This window comes from Acomys minous (genome assembly GCF_964271855.1).
Source record: "Acomys minous genome assembly, chromosome: 9".
Taxonomy (NCBI): Eukaryota; Metazoa; Chordata; class Mammalia; order Rodentia; family Muridae; genus Acomys; species Acomys minous.
In genome coordinates this window covers 70,249,007-70,272,602 of record NC_140490.1, presented here as the reverse complement: position 1 = coordinate 70,272,602, position 23,596 = coordinate 70,249,007, and the positions used below count along the sequence as shown (strand labels likewise).

Here is a 23,596-nt window from a genome sequence, read left to right as displayed (position 1 = left end):
GCTCATTTTATAGTTGTACCTTTATCAGATTAGGTTTTTTGTTAACTTTGGAAACGTCTTTGAGATTTTACATAGACCTTCCTAGATTTTTTCCCCCCGCATTACTCCTTGATACAGGAAGACTTTGATGTATTCTAGTACTTTATGGAGACAGTTCTGTAGTTTTAAAGTGCACTAAATAGTACACATCACTGAAAACCCTTGAACATTTTAATATCACAAAATCCACACAATAATTCAACAAGCATTTATTAAACACCTACTGTGTGCTCAGCACTGTACTAGGCACTAAGAGAGTGCAGTGATACAAATGTTACAGTTACCATCCCTGCCCTCAAGGAGCTTACAATTTAGTTTTGGAAATAAATAAAAATGTGAAACTGCTATACAGACTGCTAGAAAATAATTACAGAGCAAGGTATTAGTTAAGTGCATGGATCACAGTAAAACTTGAAAGTTAAGTGCTCAGGTAGAACAGAATAAGGAAAGATCTTGGCGTGAGGTGAACTCAATCAGGAGGTGCTGTCTCAAAAGACATAAAGCAAGTGAGTTAAAAGAATAATTTAAGTGGGGTGGTGGGGAAGTGGGGGTAGAGGGGAGGAGGGAGACTAGAGAAAGGCACAGAGGCAAAGGCTGTGAGACAACAGTAGAAAGCTGTAGGAGGTTTGAATGTGATGTAAACATGGCAGAGAGTGATGAAAGCTGAATCAGGTAAGAACAGGCTATAGAACACTGGTGAGAGAATTACCTGCTAGGGGCTGAGTAAAAATGAGATACCATGAAAATGGAGTTTGAGGATCATTTTAGAAATGTTATGTAAGTTGTCAATACTGAAGGGAATTATAGTAACCTGAAACTACATGTGGATCTATGTGGAATACTATAAGGTATGGTAGAAATAAAAACAAAACAAAAACCTAAGCAACAATAAAAACAAGCCTCAAGAAGAATATGAGAGAGGTCAGCAAGATTCTAGCCTTCTAGTGGAGGGCAGAAAAAGGTGAATGGATAACTTCAAGGTTAGGATGGGAAACACGAAAGGCAACGATTCTATTTTAGGATACCAGCATTTAGCAATGATATCTATTTTAAAGGAAAATACAAACTGAAGGAGAAGAATGGCAAGTTTTAGTTTCAAATATCAGGGTGTGTAGGTAACTGAGGAAAATTTCCCAAGCAATAAGATGACATACAAAGTGGGGAATATGAAGTCACTCAAATACATGAAATAACAAAACAGACAAACAGGGACACAGAAAAAATGAGTAAAAGCAGGATATGAAGATTACTTTTAGTATAGAGGAGAAAAAAAGACTAATAAAGAAAAGTTAGATATTGAAGAGAAATGACGTAAAAAGATACCATGAGACAAGAAAGGTGAATTCTTGAAGTATGGTGTACTAGTCAAGGCCTCTAGAGAACAGACCTCAGAGAATGGATCTCCATGTGTGTAGAGAAAGGGAATTTACTAGAGTAGCTTACAGTTTGTGGTCAAGATAGTCCAACAACGGCTGTCTACCAATAGAAGGCCCAAGGACCCAGCAGTTGTTTATTCCACTAGGCTGGATGTCTCACCTGGTCTTCATTATTCCCAGAACCTGGAGAAGAAGGCTCTAATTCTAGCGAAGGCATGGCCTTGCCAGAGCAAGGACGCAAGACCAAAAGCTTGCTTCTCCATGTCCTTACATAGGCTGCCATCACAAGTGGCCAGGACTAAAGGTGGATCTTCCCACTTCAAAAGATCCAGATTAAAGGTAAGTCTTTTCACTTGAAATGATTTAGTTTAGGGAAAACAAAACAAAACAAACAAACAAACAAACAAAAAAACCCTCACAGGTGTGTCCAGTAGTTTTAGTTAATTCCAAATGTAGTCAAGTTGACAACTAAGAAGAGCCATCTCATGTTCACCTCTTGCCAACTTGACGCAATCATATCTCCTTATGCCATGCTTAATTTCCAAATGAAAATAATAACCAGGTCATAATTACACCTAGCATGATATAACTATCCCATGTACAATTGCAAATACATTATATATTTAATCAGGTCATAGTCATGCCTACCATGTTAAAACTATCCCTTGCACAACTTCAAATACGTTATGAATTTAGAATAGATGGCAAGGTCCTTTGATGACATTCATTTTGTATTTCAAAACTAACTACTGTAGCTACAGATATTCTCTTAATCGATGTTACATTACATGATAAAGAAGTTGGAGAAAGAAAATACAAATATTTGTACAAAAATATTCTTAACAAAATAAGACAGAAACCATCCTGACAATTATAATCCTCACTTCTGTGGCTGGTCACATGGCCTTAGTTGGTATTTATAACTACCTTCCTCTACTACCCATTCTGCATTTCCTCAAAGGCAGAAAAGGCAGTATTTGAGGGGTGGGAGTACATTTTCTGTTGGAGGTAGAGATACTCCCTCAGGTGAGATCAACCTGTGAGAATATGAGAGTTGAAAGTTCTTAGCCTTCACCGGGCCCTCCCACACACCTCCACCCTAAGTTACAGGGCCACGGTCTTTACCAATGAATGCTCTTACTTTACCCACTGCTACCCTCTGAGGCTGGGACTGACTTTTCTTTGTGGCTCGCCTCACCTGAGCTGTGACGGCTGGAGGATCTCCTCCAGGGCACATTTAGAAGCCCTTAGACTATTTAGGCGGATCTGGAGCTGGCCACTTTTATCACTGAGTACATTGTTGTTTTTCGTTATGTTCTGAGATAGTAGAAATTGGTTAATTTTACTAAGCAGTACATTCTTTTCCTTTGTCAATTTATCCAGAGACTCCAGAAGCAACCAACCAGTACCATCATTTTCTTTAATTTTCTACAAAGTGTCAAGTTTTATATACAGTCACCAAATCTCTTGCCTCTCATAACTGGTGAATCAGGATAATCAAATGCATTGTAAAAGAGTTCACACCATAGGCTCTCAAAACACACTGAGTTTCTGAGAGGTCTCAATAACTGTAGGTATTGGCAAACTGGAAAGCCTATTCCAAATACTTTAAAATAGGACCACTTCTGGTATGAAAATCTGTACTGCTCAGGTTCTCTAGAACAGAACTTATAGAATGGGAAAAAACATATAAAGGGGATTTATTAAAATGGCTTACAAGCAGAGGTCCAGTTAGTCCAACAATGGCTGTCTACCAATGAAAAGCCCAAGAATCTAGTAGTACTCAAGATGACGACCACAAATAGCCATCACATATTGGGAAAATCAACATTATGAAATATAATGAGATTAAGAAGGAAAACAACAGCCAACAGCTGGGCGTGGTGGCACACGCCTTTAGTCCCAGCACTCAGGAGGCGGATAACTGTGAGTTCTAGGCCAGCCTGGTCTACAAAGTGAGTCCAGACAGCCAAGTCTACACAGAGAAACCCTGTCTCAAAAAACCAAAAAAAAAAAAAAAAAAAAAAAAAAAAAAAAAGGAAAACAATAACATAAAGCCTTAATGTATACACTAGCCATTCTACATATATTTTAGTGCAACAGTGACTATGAAAACCAATAAGAAATATTTTAAGAGCTAAGGCAGAAATGGGTTCAAATGAGTAACATATCTGAAAAATCAAGAATACAAGGCACACAGAATGGTGACTGGAAATGGGCAGGACCTTAAAAGGTTTCTCACTGTAAGCTGTGGATCAACTTATTACTGTCACCTGCCCACCTGCCCACCTGCCCACCTGCCCACCATGGAATCTGCTCACTCCTCTTCCCCTTAGGCAGTCTACAGAGAAATGTATTTGAGTCAGTAAGTTGTTACTGCTTTGCCCTCTTAGTTAGTCTTTTATGCATGCTTTACTGATAGAAGTTACCTTTCTTGTACTAAGAATCATGATACCTATGTCTAAAGAGTTCTCATTCCAAATAGTATTGAAAGCCAATTTTCCAGTAACTGCAGTGGATCCCCTCTACGCACATTATTTGACCTACTTTCTCTTAGGACCAGGGGCACATGGTTTTATTGGGCTGGCCAGAGTTTAATCAGTTGGTCATCAGTGTCTAGCACCAGGCTGTATAGGCTAGAATCTTGTCATTTGCTGGCTCTGTGACGTTGGTTAGTTCTCTAATCTTCTGTTTTATCATCTAAAAATGGGGCATGTGATATTAGCTCTTAAGTCAAATACATGTTAAACTTAGGGTTTAGTTCATAGCAAATGCTCCAAAACAAAACAAAACAGACATGTAAAAACAAGAGCAAAGCTATACTGGTCCATATTAGAATCAACTGCCACACTTCTGAATAGCTAACTGGCCTCATGGAGAAATTCTTTGAAACCTCAGAAGTTTCTCCCAGTAGAACGCTGATGGCAAGTGAGTTAGGGGAGAACCACTTTACCATGCCAGATCCTAAAATGAGAAACTAGGGAAGGGAGGAGGTAGCACTGGTGAACAGTTCATTTCAGAAGGAAAGAAAAAATTTGGCTCTATAGGATAAAAGTTCAATGAATGGCACTGATAGTTAAGAGCTCTAAATAATGTCATATAGGTTGATTGCTGCTTGAATTCAAGACTGAAAATGACTTCTAGGTATTTCTTCGAAGACTTTACAGCCTTTTCTATTATCATAGGCTATAACAGTTGGCCTTTTCTATACATGTGCTGAATTAGCTTTGATAACTCATTTATATTTTTTATTATTTGTAATTACGTTAATGTATATATGTATATGTCTATCTGTGTGCAGTTGCCTGTGGAGGCCAAAGATGCTGGATCCCCCTGGAGCTGGAATTACAGGAAGTTGCAAGCCATCCAATATGGGTGTTGGGAGCTGAACCCAAGGGTCCTATGCAAGAACAGCCTGAATTTGAAATGCTAAGCCATTTCTCCACTCCTGATTTTTTTCCTTTCACTTTTTAAGATTGAGCTCACTATATTTAAGACTGGCTTTGCACTTACTATGCAGACCAGGCTCGCCCCTTTGCCTCTGTCTCTTGAGTGCTATGACTAAAGTGTGCCTCGCCATAATGGCTCCAATAACTCATTTTAAAATGAGAACATTTTTTCATATTCACCCCAGTATAACATTAATATCCCCAATTATATTCTTTTTTCTCTGGACTTCTGCTAGATGCTTAGTAATTCTGAGATTGACGTGAGCTGCTACACATTACTCTGGGTACAATTGCTATAAAAGGGCAATTTCTTGGAAACGAAGGCAGATGCTCCAGAAAAGTATATGAAAGGTGTGGGCGTGCACATATGCACACACAGAGACATCTACCTTCTCTGACAATACTCTCATCTCATGTAACTTTCACACAAGGGAGCACTGCCCTACATAGAAATTCTGTCATACAGAGAGGCACAACCCAAGCAGGAAGCAAGGGTACAGACATACAGGCTGATTTACCTGCTTCTGGTGTCTTAAACTTTTTAGACCATCTTTAAAAAAAAATTTTTTTTTGGTTGGGGCTAGAGAGATGGCTCAGTGGTTGAGAGTGTTAGCGAAGAGTTAGGAATGGTAAACTCTATTAAACAGGAAGGAGGCAAACAGATAGGAGGATAAGAAAAATAAAGAATAATCAAAGGACTGTTCTGAGAAAGTTAACCACAGAAACTAAGATGGCCCTTTGTAGGACAGTCACAGGGTCAGTCCCCCCCCCCCCCGCCCCCGAGATGTCATCAGAACCTACTTATGTGTCTTCTGAGTAAGATTAATGGAATAATTTTAAGTGTGAGGGTTAATGTTGTAAAGAAAAAGTTATTCAGCTCCGACCCCACTATCTAACCAAATAGTCAAACACAAGATAGTTTTCTTGCTCCTCATTAAATAAGAATTCTAAGAATGTTCCCAATATTTGGAGGACTAGTAGCACTACTAGAAAAATAGTACTTTAGAATATGTATTTTAACAAGTATTTATTAAGTAATACGTATAATTACTTAACTGAGAAGACACTACATTTTAGATGCACAGGATCTGGTGTGTTATTCTAAAACCATTCTCATTACTTTACACAAGATCCTATGTTTTGCTGAGGCTTCAGAGGTGAAATACAGTGCCTGGTGACAGTGAGTGTGTCTTTGTTAGAGGACTGATGGAGTGTGCCAGAATTCAGAAGAATGAGGAATCAGAAGTGAGGTATCTGACAGATTACCACTATGGATACTGAAGATATGCAAATGGAAGGAAACAGATGGAAGATGATGATGGAGCTGCAGAGGATATCTGAGAAAGTTGGTCCAGGCTAACCATGTAGTCAGTGAGTTTATATAGACTGATAAGTACCCTAATGGGCCAAAAAAAGGATGGTGTCTATTATTTGTAAAGATTTTAATGTCTTTTTCAAGCTCCTCTGTCTCCTATGGGGTGCCAAAACTTTGATAGTGCAAATATTTTTCAAAGCACAGTAGAGGTGGCAGGAGAGTCAGAAGTCACCTTGAGGTACAACTGTGCATGCTCAAGAACAGCCAGGCTGAGTCTCCACTCACCTGGTTCTTTCCGTCACTCCTACCATCCTAATACGTCCACTTCCTTTGTTGACACAGGTACTGAGACTGGGCGTGGTGAAGGATATGTACAGATGCTCAGGGACTCAATGGAGTCAGCAAAGGTGCTAAATGAAGAAAAGTTCTAGACTGCTGTTAAAACTATAGCATTGAGTTTGTAGAGGAATATGGATTTCTATCTATCTACGAGTATTTAAGTGATTAACAATTTCCCTCTACGTAGGGTATTAGGAAGCTAGGTACAAATCTTAGTCTCATTGAGGTTGCCTTGGACTCAAGCAGCTTCTTAGATTAGGATTTACTAGGGCACCTTCAGAGGGATAACAGAAAATGACCATAGGAAATGGGAAGAAACAGAGAAGCTAGGAGTGGTCCCTCTCGAACTTAACAGCTCCTCATGGGAAAGACAAAACATAGAGCTGCTGGGGCTCTGCATCATCAAACGCCTCCAAAGACAGTCAAGCTAATCAGCTCCTATCAGGGACTGAGCCCAAACTACCCAAGTGCTACTCTTAGCTTTGTTACCACTACAGACTCTGCCCCCTTTCACTAGACTTTCCCACTACTACATAGTTTCTCTAATGATGAATAATGCTCAAACTATAACGAAAGCTTTCCCTAAACTCCTGGGGTTTCAGGCTTTTCTCCACTGTGGATCCTCTGATGTCGAATGAGACTTGATCTCTGAATGAAGGCTTTCCCACACTCACTGCACTGATAGGGCTTCTCCCCTGTATGTATTCTCAGATGCTGAATGAGACCAGTGTTCCCATTGAAAGCTTTCCCACACTCTTTACACTTATAGGGCCGTTCTCCAGTATGGATTCTCTGATGTTCAATAAGGCCTGATTTCTGACTGAAGGCCCTCCCACACTCACTGCATTTGTAGGGCTTCTCCCCTGTGTGGCTTCTTTGATGGCCAATAAGATGTGAACTTCGTCTGAAGGTTTTCCCACATTCATCACACTCATAGGGTTTCTCCCCGGTGTGAATTCTCTGATGTCCAATTAGGTGTGAACTATGACTGAAAGCTTTTCCACATTCACTACATTCGTATGGTCTCTCCCCACTGTGGATCCTCTGGTGCAGAATAAGGCCTGCACTCTGACTGAAGGCCTTTCCACACTGGTTACACTGATAAGGCTTCTCCCCGGTGTGGATTCTCTGGTGCAGGATCAAGCCCGTGTTCTGACTGAAGGCCTTCCCACACTCTTTGCAGTGGTAACGCTTTACTTTGTTGTGGATGTCCTGATGGGAAAGGAGGGCTGATCTGTAACTGAAGGCTTTACTGCACACGTTACACTGATAGGGCTTCTCTCCAGTGTGGATTCTCCAGTGGCGGACAAGGCCTGAGTTCTGAGCAAAGCTTTTCCCACACTCATCACATCTGTGCCGTCTCTCCTGTGTGGGATTTCCCTGCTGCCTCTCTAATCTGCCCAGAAGGTCTCGGGATTCTCCATGTGCAAGACCCACGATAACATCCCCGCTGCACTTGGCAGCTGCCTCTCCATGTGGCTGGATTCTGGTAGATATTACCTGTTTTGAAAATAATTCTTTGTTCTCAAGTCTGGTCTCACCATCTGAAATAAACATGTAGTAAACAATCATTACGGTCACTTTCTATTTTTTATACTAGAAGAGAGGGAGAAATGAAGTTTTCATGGAACCTACAAGTGCATATAATTTTTTCTATCAAAAATAGGGAGAGATAAATGCAGGCTGATCACGCAGAAGTAGCAAACAAAAGCCAACTGGGGAAGAGGTGTCAGGAAAAAAGGCTTTCCTGGTAGATGAATAAAGTTGGAAAGTGATCAACTGAGAAGTGTAAGTTGGCAGGTAGGAAGAGATAAAGAACCCCTACAAGATCTACTGCGTGGGAGAGAATGAGCCACACAGTCCTGACAGGGAAGTACAACTGGCTCAGGTGACAGACACATTCCAACGATGGTCCAATGGGAACTGGAAAAAAGGTGTGAACTCAGGGAGTACTACAGAGATGTCAATTTCTAACTGGCAAAATAAGCAGTATTTACTAAACATGTACAAACTGCAAGGAATTCTGGGTTAGAGAACAAAATGTTTCATTTGAGATCTCAAGAAGTCTCAATCTAATGTCCATCTCTTGAATTCTGAATTTCTTTTCTTTAAGATTAAAAAAAAATAAAAGCAAATTTGTAACTATGTGTGTCATATATGTATGGTATCTGCAGAGGTCCCTAGAGTTATAGTTACTTGTGGTTATGAGGTGCCTGATGTGGACCCTGGAAACAGAACGCTAGTCTTCTGGAAGAGCAGAAAGCACTCTTGTTGTTTTGAGCCAGGGGTTCTCTATGTAGCCTTGGTTGTTGTGGAACTCACTCTGTAGACCAGGTTGGCCTTGAACTCACAGAGATCCTGCCTGCCTCTACCGCTTAAGTGCTAGGATTAAAGGCATGTGCCACCACTGCCCAGCAAAGATTTATTTAATGTATATGAGTGCTCTATATAGAGCCTACATTCCAGATCAGATCATATTATAGGTGGTTGTGGTCCACCATGTGGTTGCTGAGAATTGAACTCAGGACCTCTGGAAGAGCAGCCAGTGCTCTCAACTGTTGAGCCATCTCTCCAGTCCCAGAAGGAAGCACTCATAACCACTGAGCCATCTCTACAGTTCTGCATCCTTGAGTTGAAGTTCAACTAAGTCCTCCAGAAATCTTATAAAGCCTCCAGAAACAAAACAAAGAAAAGCTTCTTAAGTTATAATAACTACAGCCCTCCTTACCCAGGGAGAACGTGTCTCTGTGTTTCTCGGGCCTGTCATCCCTATTCAGATCCTTCTGTGATGGAGCAAGAAGCCACTCCTCTCGAATAAGAGACACAGCCATGTCTTCGATCTTTTCCAAAGTCTGAAACAAAACAAGACCCTCATTTGGGGCCTAAAAAGGTTCCATAGCTCAAATCCAGTGTTGGAGATAACTACAGTGGTAAGAGAGGTGAGGAAGCAGGAATGTGTTATGCAAAGGGGGGTGAAAAACTGGAAAGAAGAGGAAAGGGCACTAGATTTAGTGGGGGAGATCAGATTGGTTTGTTACTAAGCAAGAAGATTCAGAAAAAGTTCTTAAACACACAGCACTACAGACAAGATATGGGCATTTGCTGTGATATTGTTGGACACAGACTTGGGCTTTTAGTGAGAGGGAGCACAACTCACCTGGAACCCTGCAGTGAGAAGTCTAGCTGTCACCTCCTGATCTCCAGAACTTCCTTTGTGGGAAGGAGTAGGACTCTGAGAAGTAGACATGGCTGAGAGGAGAAAGGAGCTATGAATTGACTAGTCTCACTATATAGGTGTGGGGGTTGGCATTCACTTATCCAAATTTATTTATTTATTTATTTTCAGCATCTATATGCCAAGATTTTTACACATAAAGTGTCGACATCTTGGACTCTGGTCCATATCCACGAATGCCCATAGAACAGGGTCAAATGAACAAAGTACACTGATTTCCTAGCAGGATCTGCTTTCTAATTTCTTCTCTACCAATAGTACTGTCTTTGTGTTTGTGTATAGCAGTCCTTTAGATCTTGATGTCCTAGAAAACTGAATGTGAGAACCAACCAACCTCTAGTAAGTCTGCCACCTTTCTGGTACCTGCCGTGGCTGCTGCTGCCTGCTTCTCATGGATATCAAGCATCTTGTCACCAATGCCAGCCTTGCAGTTAGACAACTGATATCTTGGGCAACAGGATTTAGGCCGTTGGCCAAGAACTATAGAATTAGCCAGTGCTGTTTCTTTAGAAATATGAAAAATTCACTTATATGCTGGTTGGGTGGCAGAGGTGTCAGCCCAGCACTCACGGTAGAAGTAGGAGGCCCACCACACGCTGGAGACCAGGTGACCTACACAGTGAGTTCTAGGTTAGACAAGACTACACACACCCTGTTTCAAAACGCAAAAAAATTCACTTATATAAAACAAAGTATTATAAATCCCATAAATGAAAAAAACACCAAACCAAACAAGGACAAACAGCCTAGAATATGGTGTTCTGCTAAAAATCAGCTATTTCTAAACAGCTCAATGAAGAATGTTTGCCTTGGATGAATAAGACGCTGACTTAAGGTACTCAGCACTTTCTAAAACAACACAGCCACAGCCACCCATGCCTCCACACACTCTCGGGGCTGGAACGATGGCTCAGTGGTAACGTGCTTTCTGTGGAAGTATGAGGTCGTAAGTTCAGAATCCCACCACCCACATAAAAGCCCTATGTTTGTAGCCCCAGAGCTGGGGGTTGGCAGAGAACAGAGACAGGCAGATCCTGGCAGTGCAGGTCAGGTAACCTAGCTGATATGGACCTACAAGTTCAGGGAAAGACCCCATCTCAAAAAATATGGTAGAGGGGCCAGAGAGAACTTGGGGGCAACGGTGCTCAAGGTGGATGCCTATGTATATACACCAATGACAATAATAAAATAAGGTGGGGAGAAATAGAAGGTATCCAACACAACTTCTAGCCTCCACATGTGCACCCACTGGTAAACTAGAAGGGAAAGAAGTGAATGTTTTCTCTAACAATGCAACAATGTGGATGGAAGGAATGAGAAAGTGACATTTTTAACTGTTTTAGTAATCACTGACTCACTTGAGAAGCTTCAATAAAGTAAAAAAAAAAATCAATAAATACTAAAACTACTGTTTTAGTAACATGTTTGATTAGTTAAGACTTAGATTTTTACACAGCTTCATGAGAATTTCTAAATTACTTAATTATAAAGGGAGGAACAGTAATTTTATAGTGACTAACCTAGCACAATTAATCTGAAGTCATCAAAGATAACATCACAATAGATTAAATATCGGATTTTTTTTTTTGCCAAATATGTACAACCTAAATGAGAAAAATATCAAACAAACCCAATTTGCATCCATTCTACTAATTCTAATCTATGTTCTTTAAAACTGTTAAGGTCATGAAAAGAATGACTAAGAAATAATGCAAAAAAAAAAAAAAAAGCTATATTAGGCGACACTGAAGAAGAGTTATGAGTAACTGCACTATGGCTGTGCGTGGGCTCAGGACCAGAACAAACACTGGGACAACTGGCAAAACACGAGCATGAGCTGTGGATTAGGTCAGCACCACAATTCCCGTGTCACTTATTTTGGTTATCAAAAATGCTGTCATTAAAAAAAAAGTACTTGCAAATAAAATACTGATACTAGCAAAATCTTTTAAAAAAATATCTGCTGTAAATGTACTGGGGTAACAAATGGGCAAACTCACTTAAAAAACAAAAACCCTTAAGTTCTTTGTTCGTAAGTTTACCACTAGAACTGATGGTCTACTGTCCTCTGGGCGTGACATGGCCATCACCCTCCTGAGCTCTCAGCCCCGAGACTGCAGACCTAAGACCTGCAAAAGACTGGGCCCAATCAGTTCTGTAGCAAGTCAGGAAGGTCATGAGCCCCTCCCCATTCCCAAGTAGGCACTTAACTGGCACTAAGAGATTTCTTCAATGGTGTAGCTGCTGCTAAGCCACCATGTTCCTGTAAAAAATTCTTCAGCCAACGCCTAACTAATCGTTGGTTCACAAGTTAGTCTTCAGTAAACTGTTTTCTTTGGTGTGTCTTTTGTGCCCCACCTGGGGTGACCAGATGTTTAGCTGCAGAGGAAAAGTTTACCTACTATTTCTATAAACATTCGAACCCAGAATATTGGGACTGCTCAAACATTGATGCTAGCCCCTCAATGACACAGGTACTCCAAATATGTCTCTTTCCTTTCTACTTTCCTCACCCTTATAAGTGAAATTTGGCCTCTCTCCTCTGTCCTGTGGCTTCTGGAACACTGGAGATTTATGCATGGTTGCCATGGGTTGGAGCTGAACACCGGAAGGTTCTGGTGCAGGTTCTGAAGGTACGACTTCCTCCCAGAGCACTCTGTGCCCCTGCGTATGAGCTGAGACCTAGAAACAGTGGGACAGTGGAGTTACAGAGAATTCCCTTGAGAGAGGAAGAGAAGGCGGCAGTAGAGTCAATGCCTTTGGTGGATGCTCACACGTGGGAAAGGAGGCAGTATGACGGCATTTACTTCCTAGAGCGGCAAGGACACTGCATTAACACGGAAAGAAAGCATTGGTTTCTGTTCAGTACTGAAGAAAAAAACTCTGTTGATATTTCTCTACTATATTAAACACCAATATTTTGCGCTCTAACTCTAGGATACAGAATGGATAACACAGATAACTCAAACAGGGCCACCTCCTCTGACCAATGAACACAGCCCCTGCTAGTGATCCAGGACCCCTACCTGCACTGAGCTGTGCCTACACTCTACTCTCAACAATGGGATAAATTTCTCCTTCCCCGAAAAACTATGAAACTTAGCTTGTAGCCAGTCATATCCCAGTTACATCTGGGTAAGGAAGGAAGGGTGCCAAGCAGACCAAGACTGAGAGCATGAGCAATTAGGCAAACTGTCTCCCTGAGAAAACAAAGAACCGTCCTCACCATGCCTGTTAGCAACCAGTGTTCTTTCACTCAAACCCCATAAGAAGCGGCCCCAGATAATTAGGTGGTCTGCCACTCCTGACTGTTATTTCTTGCTTTGCACTATTGTCATTGTATAGTGTTTCCTTGCTACTTGTACAATTTGTGTGGGTCTTTATTTCAATGCCTTAAATAAGAGGCCAAAAATACGGTAACATTTGGCTGAAACCCTGACCATTGATACAACGGGTACCCCGGAAGAAAACTAATTTAAGCTTATGTATCATGGTCCCATTTAGCAAGCAAGGGCAATAATACAACTGTGGGGATCTTATGAGGATAAAAAAATGATTCTATCCTTTACAAAAAGAAAAATTAGGGTAATTTTCATCCATATTCACAAGAAACCAGTGAGTAGAATTTACTCTTTAAGCCAGGCATGGTGGCACATGCCTGTAATCCCAGAACTCAGGGAGGTAGATTTTTGTGAGTTCAAAGCCAGCCTGTTCTACACAGAGAAACCCTGTCTCAAAAGCCAAAAACCAAGACCAAAACCAAAACCAACCAACAAAATCTACTCCTCAATGTAAGCCAATGTGTCTCCACCGAGCTTCCGGGAATGCAGTCACAGCACGCACGGCTACTTACTGGTTGTCCTAGGACATTAATCTGCCTTTCCAAGTCTTCCAGCAGGGTCACCACCTCCTCTCCATTCCCCAACTGGTGTTCCTTAACCAGAGCCTGCAGCTCCCCCGGCAGGATGGTCAGGAACTGCTCCAGCACCAGCAGCTCCAGGATCTGCTCCTTGCTGTTCAAGTCTGGCCGCAGCCACTGATGGCAAAGTGCGCGGAGCTGGATCAGAGCTTCCCGGGGCCCTAATGTCTCCTGGTAGCAGAGCTGCCTGAAGCGCAGGCGAAACAGCTCTTGTCCAGGTGTGTTATTTTCATGCACACTCGATTCTTCATCCCAACCGTGATCCTCCTCGATCTTGACAATGACAAGGTCCTCTTCAGGAGACTGGTCTGGTGGAGATGGGGCCGAAGAAGGCTTTCTTGATTCTGCAGCCATTGAGGGCCAGAAAAGCTGAAAAGGCCCCTTTCCTCGGCCTTCTGTATCTTCTTAAAAGTCTGCCGAGGACTTCCAGCGTACTTCTTCCGGAACAGAAAATGATAAGTATGTTAAGGTAAGGCAAGTCATACCTAACCAGAGCCCCTAAATAATCTGCCACAGCAAACCCACCCAGGTTGGAACCCTTCCTTTGTCTTTCTGTTTAGGGGCTCCAGGCGGAGCATGGAGAGCATGGAGACTCAGCCTAACTGAAATTCTGTACTTAATGTCAGGCCATTCTCAGGCCCACTCACGGCACTCCTTGTGGGACCTTGCCCATCTGCCACTTTCAACTGTTGTTTGTATTTCAGCTCTCAACCTTGTTTTTGTTTTTTTAGGTTTTTCGAGACAGGGTTTCTCGTCCTGAACTCCACTTTGTAGCCAAAGCTAGCTTTGAACTCAGAGATCCACTTGCCTCTGCGTCCTGAATGCTGGGATTAAAGGCATGCACCACCACCGCCTGGCCAACCTTGTTCTTATTCTCAATAGATGAGAGTACTTTCTCTATCCTCTAGTTCAACAATGTTTCTAACCCTTTCCTCTTCACTACCTAAGATTCAGCATCCCATTTACGCTCCATATTCTCCCTCCTGTCTCAGGACCAACTCTTAGACTTCATCTCTTACTCCCAGAAATCTATTTGGAGCAGTGGGTCTGCAAAGAATCAGAATGTCTTATCTACAATCCCCAAATCTAAACCCATACACCAATGGCCTTCCAGAATGTTATAGAAATACAGCCGTGTTTGAGTTGGACAACTTCTACTTAGCAGAAGATACCTGGTATCAATAAATATTGTATCTGTTTATTCTTATACAAATGAGTATTTACCTACTGGTGAGTTGTTTGCTATTCTTGACTATAAATAAAACTACATGATTATGTACACACATGTTCTTGTGTGAACAGTTTTTAAATCAGTGGTGTAAAACCCAGAATTAAGAAGTAAATTGCTGAGTCTTAAGTGTAGCATCTAAAAAGTTGCTGAGTTGTTTTTCAAAGGGGCTGTAATATTTTGTATTCCACTATCACTTGACATTGCATTTACAAAACTTAAATACTATAACAGGTGTATAGTAACGTGTCATAGTTTTAACTTGTTTCCTTACTAACAATGTTGAACGCATATATTTTGGTGAAGTATCTACTTAAACGTTTTGGCTCACCTTGCTTTTGTTTTCTGACAGTCTTATTCTATAACCAAAGACAGCATCTAACTTGTGATTCTCACAGCTCAGCTTCCTAAGTTATGGGACTACAGGCATTAATCACCAATTACTTACTTATGTAGTATAGAAATTATTTATGTATTTATTTAACTTGCTTAGGCTGTTGAGACAGGGTCTTATCATGTAGCCAGTCTGGTCTGGAATCCAACGTGTAGCACAGGCTGACCTTTGACTGGCGATCCTGTTGCTTCCACCTGCCAGGCACTGGTATTACATGCATGTGCCATCACACTTTGCCCAGTATTATTTTGCAACTGAGGTTTTATATATTGATTGTGAGAATTCCTTTTATATTCTAGATACAGATACACGAGTTACATATATTGACTCCCTTCCATTCTTTTAAGTTAATATTTGTAATTTTTTGAAGCATAACCATACCAAAATTTTTAAAGGATTGTACTTGATATCAAATCTAAGAAATGTCTGCTTAACTCCAAATCACACAGGTTTTCTTCTAAAGTTTGTAGTTTTAGGTTTTAAAGTCTATGGTCTGTTTTGAGTCACTCTTTGCAGCAGTGGGGTATGGCTAAGGTCCCCCTTCTGCACACAGATGACAATCTGCTCTGGCACCACTCACAGAAAGGATTACACACTTAATTGCTTGCTTTTTCATCTATCAGAGGAAAAAGAAAAGAAGAAAAAGAAAAAACAAAAAGACTCTAAACACCATCTCTGGAGTTTCTATTCTGTTATCTTGACCTGTAAATCTACCTTTTCTTGATACAAAGCTATCTGGAGATGAATTTTCAAATGTTAAAATCAATTAGCTCCAATCTTTCAACTTTTGTGTTTCTGAAGCTGTTTTGGCTTAGCTGGTTCTGTCTTTTGGTACACATATTAGAATAAGCTTATTGATTCCCAATAACACTGGAACTGACCTTGTGTTGAATCTATAGTGCAGTTGAGAGATGCTATCTTAACAGTATTGATATCACATTAGGAGTGACACTTTAACAAGCGTTCTCCAGTCTGTGAATATCGATAGCTCATTTCATTTAAGTGTTCGACTATTTTCATTATTTACTAAACTGTTTTCCTTACTCTTTATATCTACACATACTACTTTTCTCATAACTGTACCTAATTGGTTACAAAAAAGTTTTGCTCTCTTAATTTTATACTCATGAAAAACGTACCTTACTGGTAGAATTAAAGAACGCTAGAGGGCTGTACTTACATCACAGCACAACCCAGAATACGTCTACATTTGTAGTAAGAGCAACGGTTACAGCCAGGAGCCCGGGTGCACAGAGCTCACTCTGAATGCCGTTTTCTTGTGAGGCGTATGTGCACTGCTGGTCTCTGCTCTTATGTAGATAGGCCACAGTGGTGACTTCTTTCATTCATGTCCCACAGTGCTACTAGCTCTATCTTCACAAAAGGTGACCTAAGTAGCACCTGAGTGTCACCTTACTTGCTAACAGTAGGTAGATGTAATCAAGTTAACATGAAGTTGTAACTGGAGTAAGTTGGGACCATAATCCAGTCTATCTACTCTACTGTTAGAAAGACCCAGGTTTAGGAGACAGCTGAGGAGGTAAAGGCACTTGCTGCCAAGCCTTGACAACCTTTATATTCCCAGGACACACACGGTGGGGAGGACTGACTCCTGCAAGTTGTGCTCTCATCTGCTCTAGAGCTCTGCGGCACTGGCACGAGAGGACCTTATTCATCCTTCCAACCCAACTCAACGTCTCACTCTGTAACTCAGGCTTGTTTCAAACTAGTGACTTCCCAAGCTCAGTGTCCTGAGTACTATAGGTAATTACAGGCGTGCACCACACACATGACCCTCTTTCATTCTTTCAAATGACTAATATTAAACTTTTAAAAAGTCTTTTTTCCCCAGCAAGCTCTTCCCTCCTCAATATTAAAATCCAGAGTGGAGGGGATGGAGAGGTGGCTCAGTGGTTAAGAGCGCTGCCTGCTCTTCCAGAGGTCCTGAGTTCAATTCCCAGCAACCACATGGTGCCTCAAAACCCATCTATAATGTGATCTGATGCCCTCTTCTGTAGATAAAGCACTCATATACAATAAATAAATCTTTATTAAAAAAATCCAGAGCGGAATAAGGAATTAGTCCTCTAGGCATTCTCCCCTCTAATAATTTTGTACATACACACTTCAATGTTGGGAAGCACCTATGAACACTATCCTTACATATTATCCTTAGAACACCCAGTCAGGTTTATTGATTTATGAAAGTAAAGGCACCAATCTTAAGCTTCTCCTGGATCTAAAATGTTAAAGCCTTGACAACCAAGGAAGGAACAACTCAAACAATGCTGGCTTTTCAACAGCTGCAGGAGATGTGTTTTCCTTTCATATTAATTAAGCTTGAGAAATGTCTGCGCACTGAATGCAAACCAGGAAAGATATGCAAACCAGGTTTTAGAGACCAGGGAAAAGAAGATGAAACAAACACTATGCTTTGTAGTTATCTCAAATGGCATTCACTGAATTTTTTTCCTTTTGGATATTTTGTTATTATAATATAGGCTTAAGCATGAGGGTTAGGAGAAAAGGCACTCAGGAGAGGGTCTCACACACACACACACACACGATCCTGGGGATGGGTTCCTTAAAGGAGTGCCTTGAAAACTTACATTTTTATATTTAACCACAAGGAACTCAAAACGTGCACATTCGCTAAAGCAATGACTGCTGTGAATTTGTCAAGCAGAAAGAAGTATGTTGTCAGGTGTTGGGTCAACGGCTTAGATGTCTGACAAAGGTTACATTACTCATGGTTGACTTGAGTTTTGGAAATGAGAACCCACTACGTTTTCAAGCATCTATTTTAGTTTAATAAATTAAGTAAGCAACGTATTCTGAATACGGTTTAATTTTGTTATCCCGGAATTACTGAAAGTATTTCTTTTGCCCACAACTGTCCAGCCATTGCCAGCTACCATTTTCTGAAAACACTTCTTTTATGGGTAGAGAAAAAAAAGTTAAAAAAAACAAAAAAAAAACCAAAAAAACAAAGGTTCTCACAAGTGGCAGAGGTCTCAAAAGAAAAAAAAACTTTAAAAAAATGAATGTTGAGGCCGAAAGGCAGAACTGTGAGTAGAAACAGTTGGTACACGGGGGTGCTTTGCAAGTCAGAGCGACAGCAAAACAACACGCGACGACTGGCGATGAAGAAGCGAGCGACCCCGAGGGAAGTTGGGGCCGGTGCTGGAGCCTGCTTGGCTGCCGCAGACCCGCGGCCGACCCGCTCGTTCCCCGCGCTCGGGCCTCCGCCGCCCGCGCGCCCCTGCTCGGCCGAGCGCACTCACCGAGAGCTCCGCACGCTGCCCGAGGGCGGGAGGCGGCACAGCGCGGACCGGGAAGCGCGCGAGGAGACGCGACGGACACCGAACCCGGGCGGGACCCCTCCAGCCGCTAACTTCCAAACCCTCGGAGCCGCAGAACCGGCCAGCACGCATCTTGCCCCACAGCCACTTCCGGAAGCTCTCTAGGAACCTCGGAGGTCTCACAGCTCTATGGTAGGCCCGCGAAGGGCCGGAGCGCCGCGCCTCCTGGCAGTCAGGGACGCCAGGTGGAGGCCCATGGCGGATATCCTGAGAGGTGTCATAGCTTTAAGCCACCTAAGCTTTTGCCTGGTCAGCTTCGAGCTTCAGCTGGCAAGTGTAACAGTTGTGTGGCCGATCATAGATTCAGAGGCTCAAGAGTATACCTAACGGATTCTCCTTATTCCTTTTGGATACCCCGTGCTTTCTTGTTAATACTTCATGAATTATTCCAGATTTCCAACACACACTGCAAATTGAGGAATTTAGCCATTATAGTCCCTAGGAACAGTAGTAGTGCATCTTACATTACAAACTTCCTACTGACCACTGCTTTCCCTTTAATTGTGACGTATTCTCAGCCTCACGATATTTTATCACTGGAAACAACAAAACTTCTGCTAAATAACCACACCCCCTTCACTTAAGATTTAAAGAGAATATTTAGGCTATTACTTATGGTGAAAAGCAATGGACGTTGGTTTACTTTTTAATTTCGAAGATGACTTTTTAATCTATTTTACCTTGTCAAAATGGAGCTGGTGGGTCTCATTCTCATGTAGGGGAGATAGAGGAAATTTGACTGTCTAACCTAGTGTCATGTATTGAATGGCCAGGTGAAACCTAGAACAGATGGTAGGGGTCATAGTCAACCAGGAATTGTCAAGGTTGGGTCACAAGTGAACAATGGATAGTCCCACTTTTTGTTTTTGTTTTTGTTAGTTTGCTTAGAGTCTCTCTGTAGGCCTAGGTGGCCTCAAATTCAGGGTGAATCTCCTGTCTTACTTTCCCAAGTGTTATGATTATAAACATAAGCCCACACACTAAGTTAAAGACCTCTGAAGTAAGAGTTGATTCTTCTTTCAAAACTGAACTAAATTAGAAATAAAGAATATTTGACCCATATTGTTTGATTAGAGTTTTTAAATAATGACTGATGTTTTGCCCACATTAAGGACACTCGTGGGCTCTGAGGTAAATTCTGACCACCACTTAAGCCTGATCATTAAAGAACTTTCAGTCCTTTTCTCTTTTTAGTAGTGCTTATTTACCATATAAATTCTCTGATATTTAATAAGAGCTAAACTTAACCAGAGGTCTTCCTCGCATAGGGTTTTCAGCTGTGTGGATTCTCTGATGTTGAATAATACCTATGTGGCCACTGAGATTTTTCCCATACTCTGAACATTTATAGGGCTTCACTCCAGTGTGTATTCTATAATGTTCAACAAGATGTGATCACTGAATGAAGATTTTTCCACATTTATTACATTTATAGAGCTTCTCCCCGGTGTGAGTTCTCTGAGCTACTTCTGAAAGCTTTGTCACGTTCATCACATTTTTATTATTGCCTTTGGTTCCCTCTGTCACCGTTTTAATCACCTTTCATTTCACCAGCATTTTTAGATTCAGGATGCTGACAGATATCTTTGCTAAGTCTGTTTATAACCCCAGAGGACATCTGTATCTGTGAGCATATCTCCTAGGATGACTCTTCATTCTCATTCCTGGCTTTATCACTGCTGAGATTCAGGAATAGCTGCACACGGACCACTAAGACACCAGACTTGGATAGATGGAAGTTTATTGAACGCTTAACAAAGTCGGACCTGTCAGGGTGAATCCAGACTGTGTGCAGAGCCATTCTCAGAGTGAGTTTTTAAAAGAATAAGACTATAACCAAGCAGGAAAAAGCAATTCTATTCCAGGTGTGTTGTATCTAGGTAGATGGACAAAGTGTTTTAAGCTGTTTGGCTGGGGAACTTTTGGGGACTTTTCAGTTTTCTGGGAGAAAGGAACATAGCAGGGTATTGCAGTTTAACTCTAATAGAACATACATTTATCTTTAACTCAAGCAGAGCATGCATTTAACATCTATGGTTTTATTCTAAGCAGCATGTATTGAATTGTAGGTAAAAGGCTATTCTTGTGTCAGGCAGGCAAAGTCTTAGAACTTGAACTCAATTTCACTTCAAGATCAAACTGGAGACTAAAAAGAATATGGCTTCAGTTATGCTAAAGACAAAAGCAGGTGTTAGAAGAGGGGCTATGGTTATGCTAAAAACTAAAGCAGGTCTCAACAGAGGGGCTATGGTTATGCTAAAAACTAAAGCAGGTCTCAACAGAGGGGCTATGGTTATGCAAAAAGTTGAAGCAGGCCTCAAGAATCACCAATAACAAACAGTACTTAAGCAGATTGTCTTCCAGGTTTGAGAAATAAAAAGTCTATGGAGGAAAAAATATATAAATATAAAACAATAAAAAGTAATATATACTGTCACATATTTGGTACTATTTTGGTTTTGGTAATATTCTAGCATACTGTCTCAATATAGGAAAAAAAAAAACCCACCAAGAATCCAGAAAGTGAGATAGCAGGAGCATAATTTATCTGAGAATTTGTTGAGAAGAAGAATAAAAAATGTGGACCAATGGATTATCTATCAAGACTACACTGTGGCTAAGTGGAGACACTGCAAATATGCCAAGGATGCAGAGGACAAGGAATCAGAGAGACTGCTGGACAGAGGTTCACTGGGGACAGAAAGGCCAGAGGATAAAGACACAGACATATAGCATCTTCAGTGCTTTTCAGAATTGACCACTATTTCAATTTTTAAAAAATTGACAATACTAAGAATTTCACTTTGCAAAAGCATGTGGTACAAAATAGCACATGTAATGTTTGGGGCCATTTCAGGAACCATCTTAAACACAAGCCAAAGTTCATTTTATGATTTTTTTTTCTTTTGGACAAAATTTCATAAAGTCCAAGTTGGCTTCAAACTATGTATTTGAGAATGACCTTGAACTCTTTATATCCTCCTCCTCCACCCACCAAGTGTTGGGATTACAGTACCTGATCCACATCACAATTAAAAAAAAAGTGAAACTCAAGCCAGCGACTCAAACAGAAATTAAATATATCAAGCATTCTAACATGATACAACTGAAGATATGCTGTGACTTGATATGTGCTGAGGAACAGTGGTAGGAAAATCTAAAAAGTATTTTGTTTTCCATAATTATATTCTCTTTCTATAAAAGCAGAAAACTTTGTATATATAGTATAAACTTTTATTAGTCACTCATCATGAAATACACTGGCAATGTTCTTGTTTGCCTATACTTGTCAGTTCAGTGTTAAATTTTTTTCTCTCCCAATCCAATAACTGAAAATATTGTCTTCATTTTGTCTTCTCCTTTTCATTTTCTGCTACAAATGTTACTTAATGCCTTCTATGACAGACACTATTCAGAAAAGTAGAACTAGTGTTGAGCAGAAGACTATGTGCTTACTTTTATGGAATATTTGTGCGTGTGTGTGTGTGTGTGTGTGTGTGTGTGTGTGTGTGTGTGTGTGTGTACTGGATATTACTTATTAAGAAGTATTATTGGGCCCAATCTTGTGATGTCCTCAGTATGGATTATCACAGCTTCTCTAATTTTAAGGTGGCAACAGGCATGCCATACCCACAGGACAGAGCTCCATAACCTTTGTGACCTGAAATGCTTTTCCCACTTACTAACTTCATGACTAAATTCCTTCTTTTTTTTTTTTTTAGGGTGAGACACACATGTGGCATCCTCTAAAGAATTTCTCTGACTACCTTTTCCACATTACACTCATCAGTATATTTATTTACTGCCTCTAGCACAACTGTCTCCATGAAAGCAATAATCACATTTGCTTTGCTCACTATTCCTAGTGCCTTACACAAGTGATATATTATTTATTGAATGATCAATGACTTAAGGTTTTCAGGAAATCTATTGTCAACTCTAACCACAAATCCTTTTGCTATTGAGAGTCCCAACAGTCACCCACAAATTGGCTATCCCTGGATTAAGGCTGCAGCTACCCTACATGCTTAGCTACATGTGGAAGCAGTATTGTCTTAGAAAACACTTCCAGAACACAAACCTAGGCTGAAACCCAAAATACAAAGGCTCATTAGGACATTTGAAAAGACAACAGTGAGCCAGGTGTGGTGACACACACCTGTAATCCCAGCAATTGAGAGGCAGAGGCAGGAAGATTGCTATGAGTTCGAGGCCAGCCTGTTCTATAAAAGCGAGTCCAGGACAGCCAAGGCTACACAGAGAAACCTTGTCTCAAAAAACAAAAACAAAACAAAACAAGCCAACAGTGTACATGATCTCCAGAGAGTCTTCCACAAAGCACAAGGCTCAATTGTTTATCACATGACATAAAAATGTCTGCAATGGAAACAGGAAGGAAGGAGCATATCCATGAAGAGAAAGCTAAGTTGAGAACTTCAATTGGCTGCTCAGATGTCCTTGTTTTGTTTCTGCTAGTTGTTTGCATGCTCTTGTTTTATTCACGTCACCTTTGCTTGTTCTCTGAATCATGATACTCCCATCAACACTGCTGGATGTTGTAAACTCCTGATTTGAAGATCATTTCCTATCTGCCACTTGCTATTTGTTCTTTTACTTTTGCTTGCTATATACTTAATTAACTCAGTCATTTAAAATTGAAATACTATCTTAGATCATTGTCCTTACTGTAGAGAGCATCTGTTTCTATGAATCTTCTTGTCTCGCATGCATGAGCATTTTTCCAAGGAGTAGAACTACTGGGTAAAGCATATGAGTGTCCTTCCAGTATGGGCCTTTCACAACAGTGACTTTATTCTTTAATGCTTTTTTAAATGCATAACAAATATTGTTACATACTTCTGTCAATCATTATTGGCATGCAATCCTGGGGAATGAGCCATTCTGTGCTCGCTGTGGCACCTACCTCTATTAATTTAGAC

The 23,596-nt window shown here is 40.9% G+C and overlaps 1 protein-coding gene across 3 annotated transcripts; it reads right to left on the bottom strand.

The window, feature by feature from the left end:
* Positions 1-232: 232 nt before the first annotated feature.
* ZKSCAN8 (zinc finger with KRAB and SCAN domains 8) lies at positions 233-18,720 on the bottom strand. 3 transcript variants are annotated; one of them, XM_084794761.1, is made up of 6 exons: positions 18,579-18,720; positions 13,607-14,109; positions 12,267-12,435; positions 9,676-9,767; positions 9,247-9,370; positions 233-8,062 (listed from the first exon to the last, which is right to left on the bottom strand). In XM_084794761.1, exons 2-6 carry the CDS (start codon positions 14,024-14,026, stop codon positions 7,101-7,103), a joined length of 1,767 nt encoding a protein of 588 aa, XP_084650887.1. In that variant the 5' UTR covers positions 14,027-14,109; positions 18,579-18,720; the 3' UTR covers positions 233-7,100. The 3 variants fall into 3 exon arrangements, with proteins under 3 accessions (XP_084650887.1, XP_084650888.1, XP_084650889.1); XM_084794763.1 differs by lacking the exon at positions 9,247-9,370 and having other exon boundaries at positions 7,871-8,062; XM_084794762.1 differs by lacking the exons at positions 9,247-9,370; positions 9,676-9,767.
* Between the last annotated feature and the right edge of the window lie 4,876 nt (positions 18,721-23,596).

Bases quoted from the DNA above. Each gene is read 5' to 3' on its own strand.
- ZKSCAN8 (XM_084794761.1), bottom strand. From the start codon at position 14,026: ATGGCTGCAGAATCAAGAAAGCCTTCTTCGGCCCCATCTCCACCAGAC. The intron at 9,768-12,266 runs GTGAGGAAAGTA...TTCTCCTCTCAG, and splicing joins GCCAAATTTCACTTATAAGG to CCATGTCTACTTCTCAGAGT. The intron at 8,063-9,246 runs GTAAGGAGGGCT...TGTTTATTTCAG, and splicing joins CAGAGACACGTTCTCCCTGG to ATGGTGAGACCAGACTTGAG.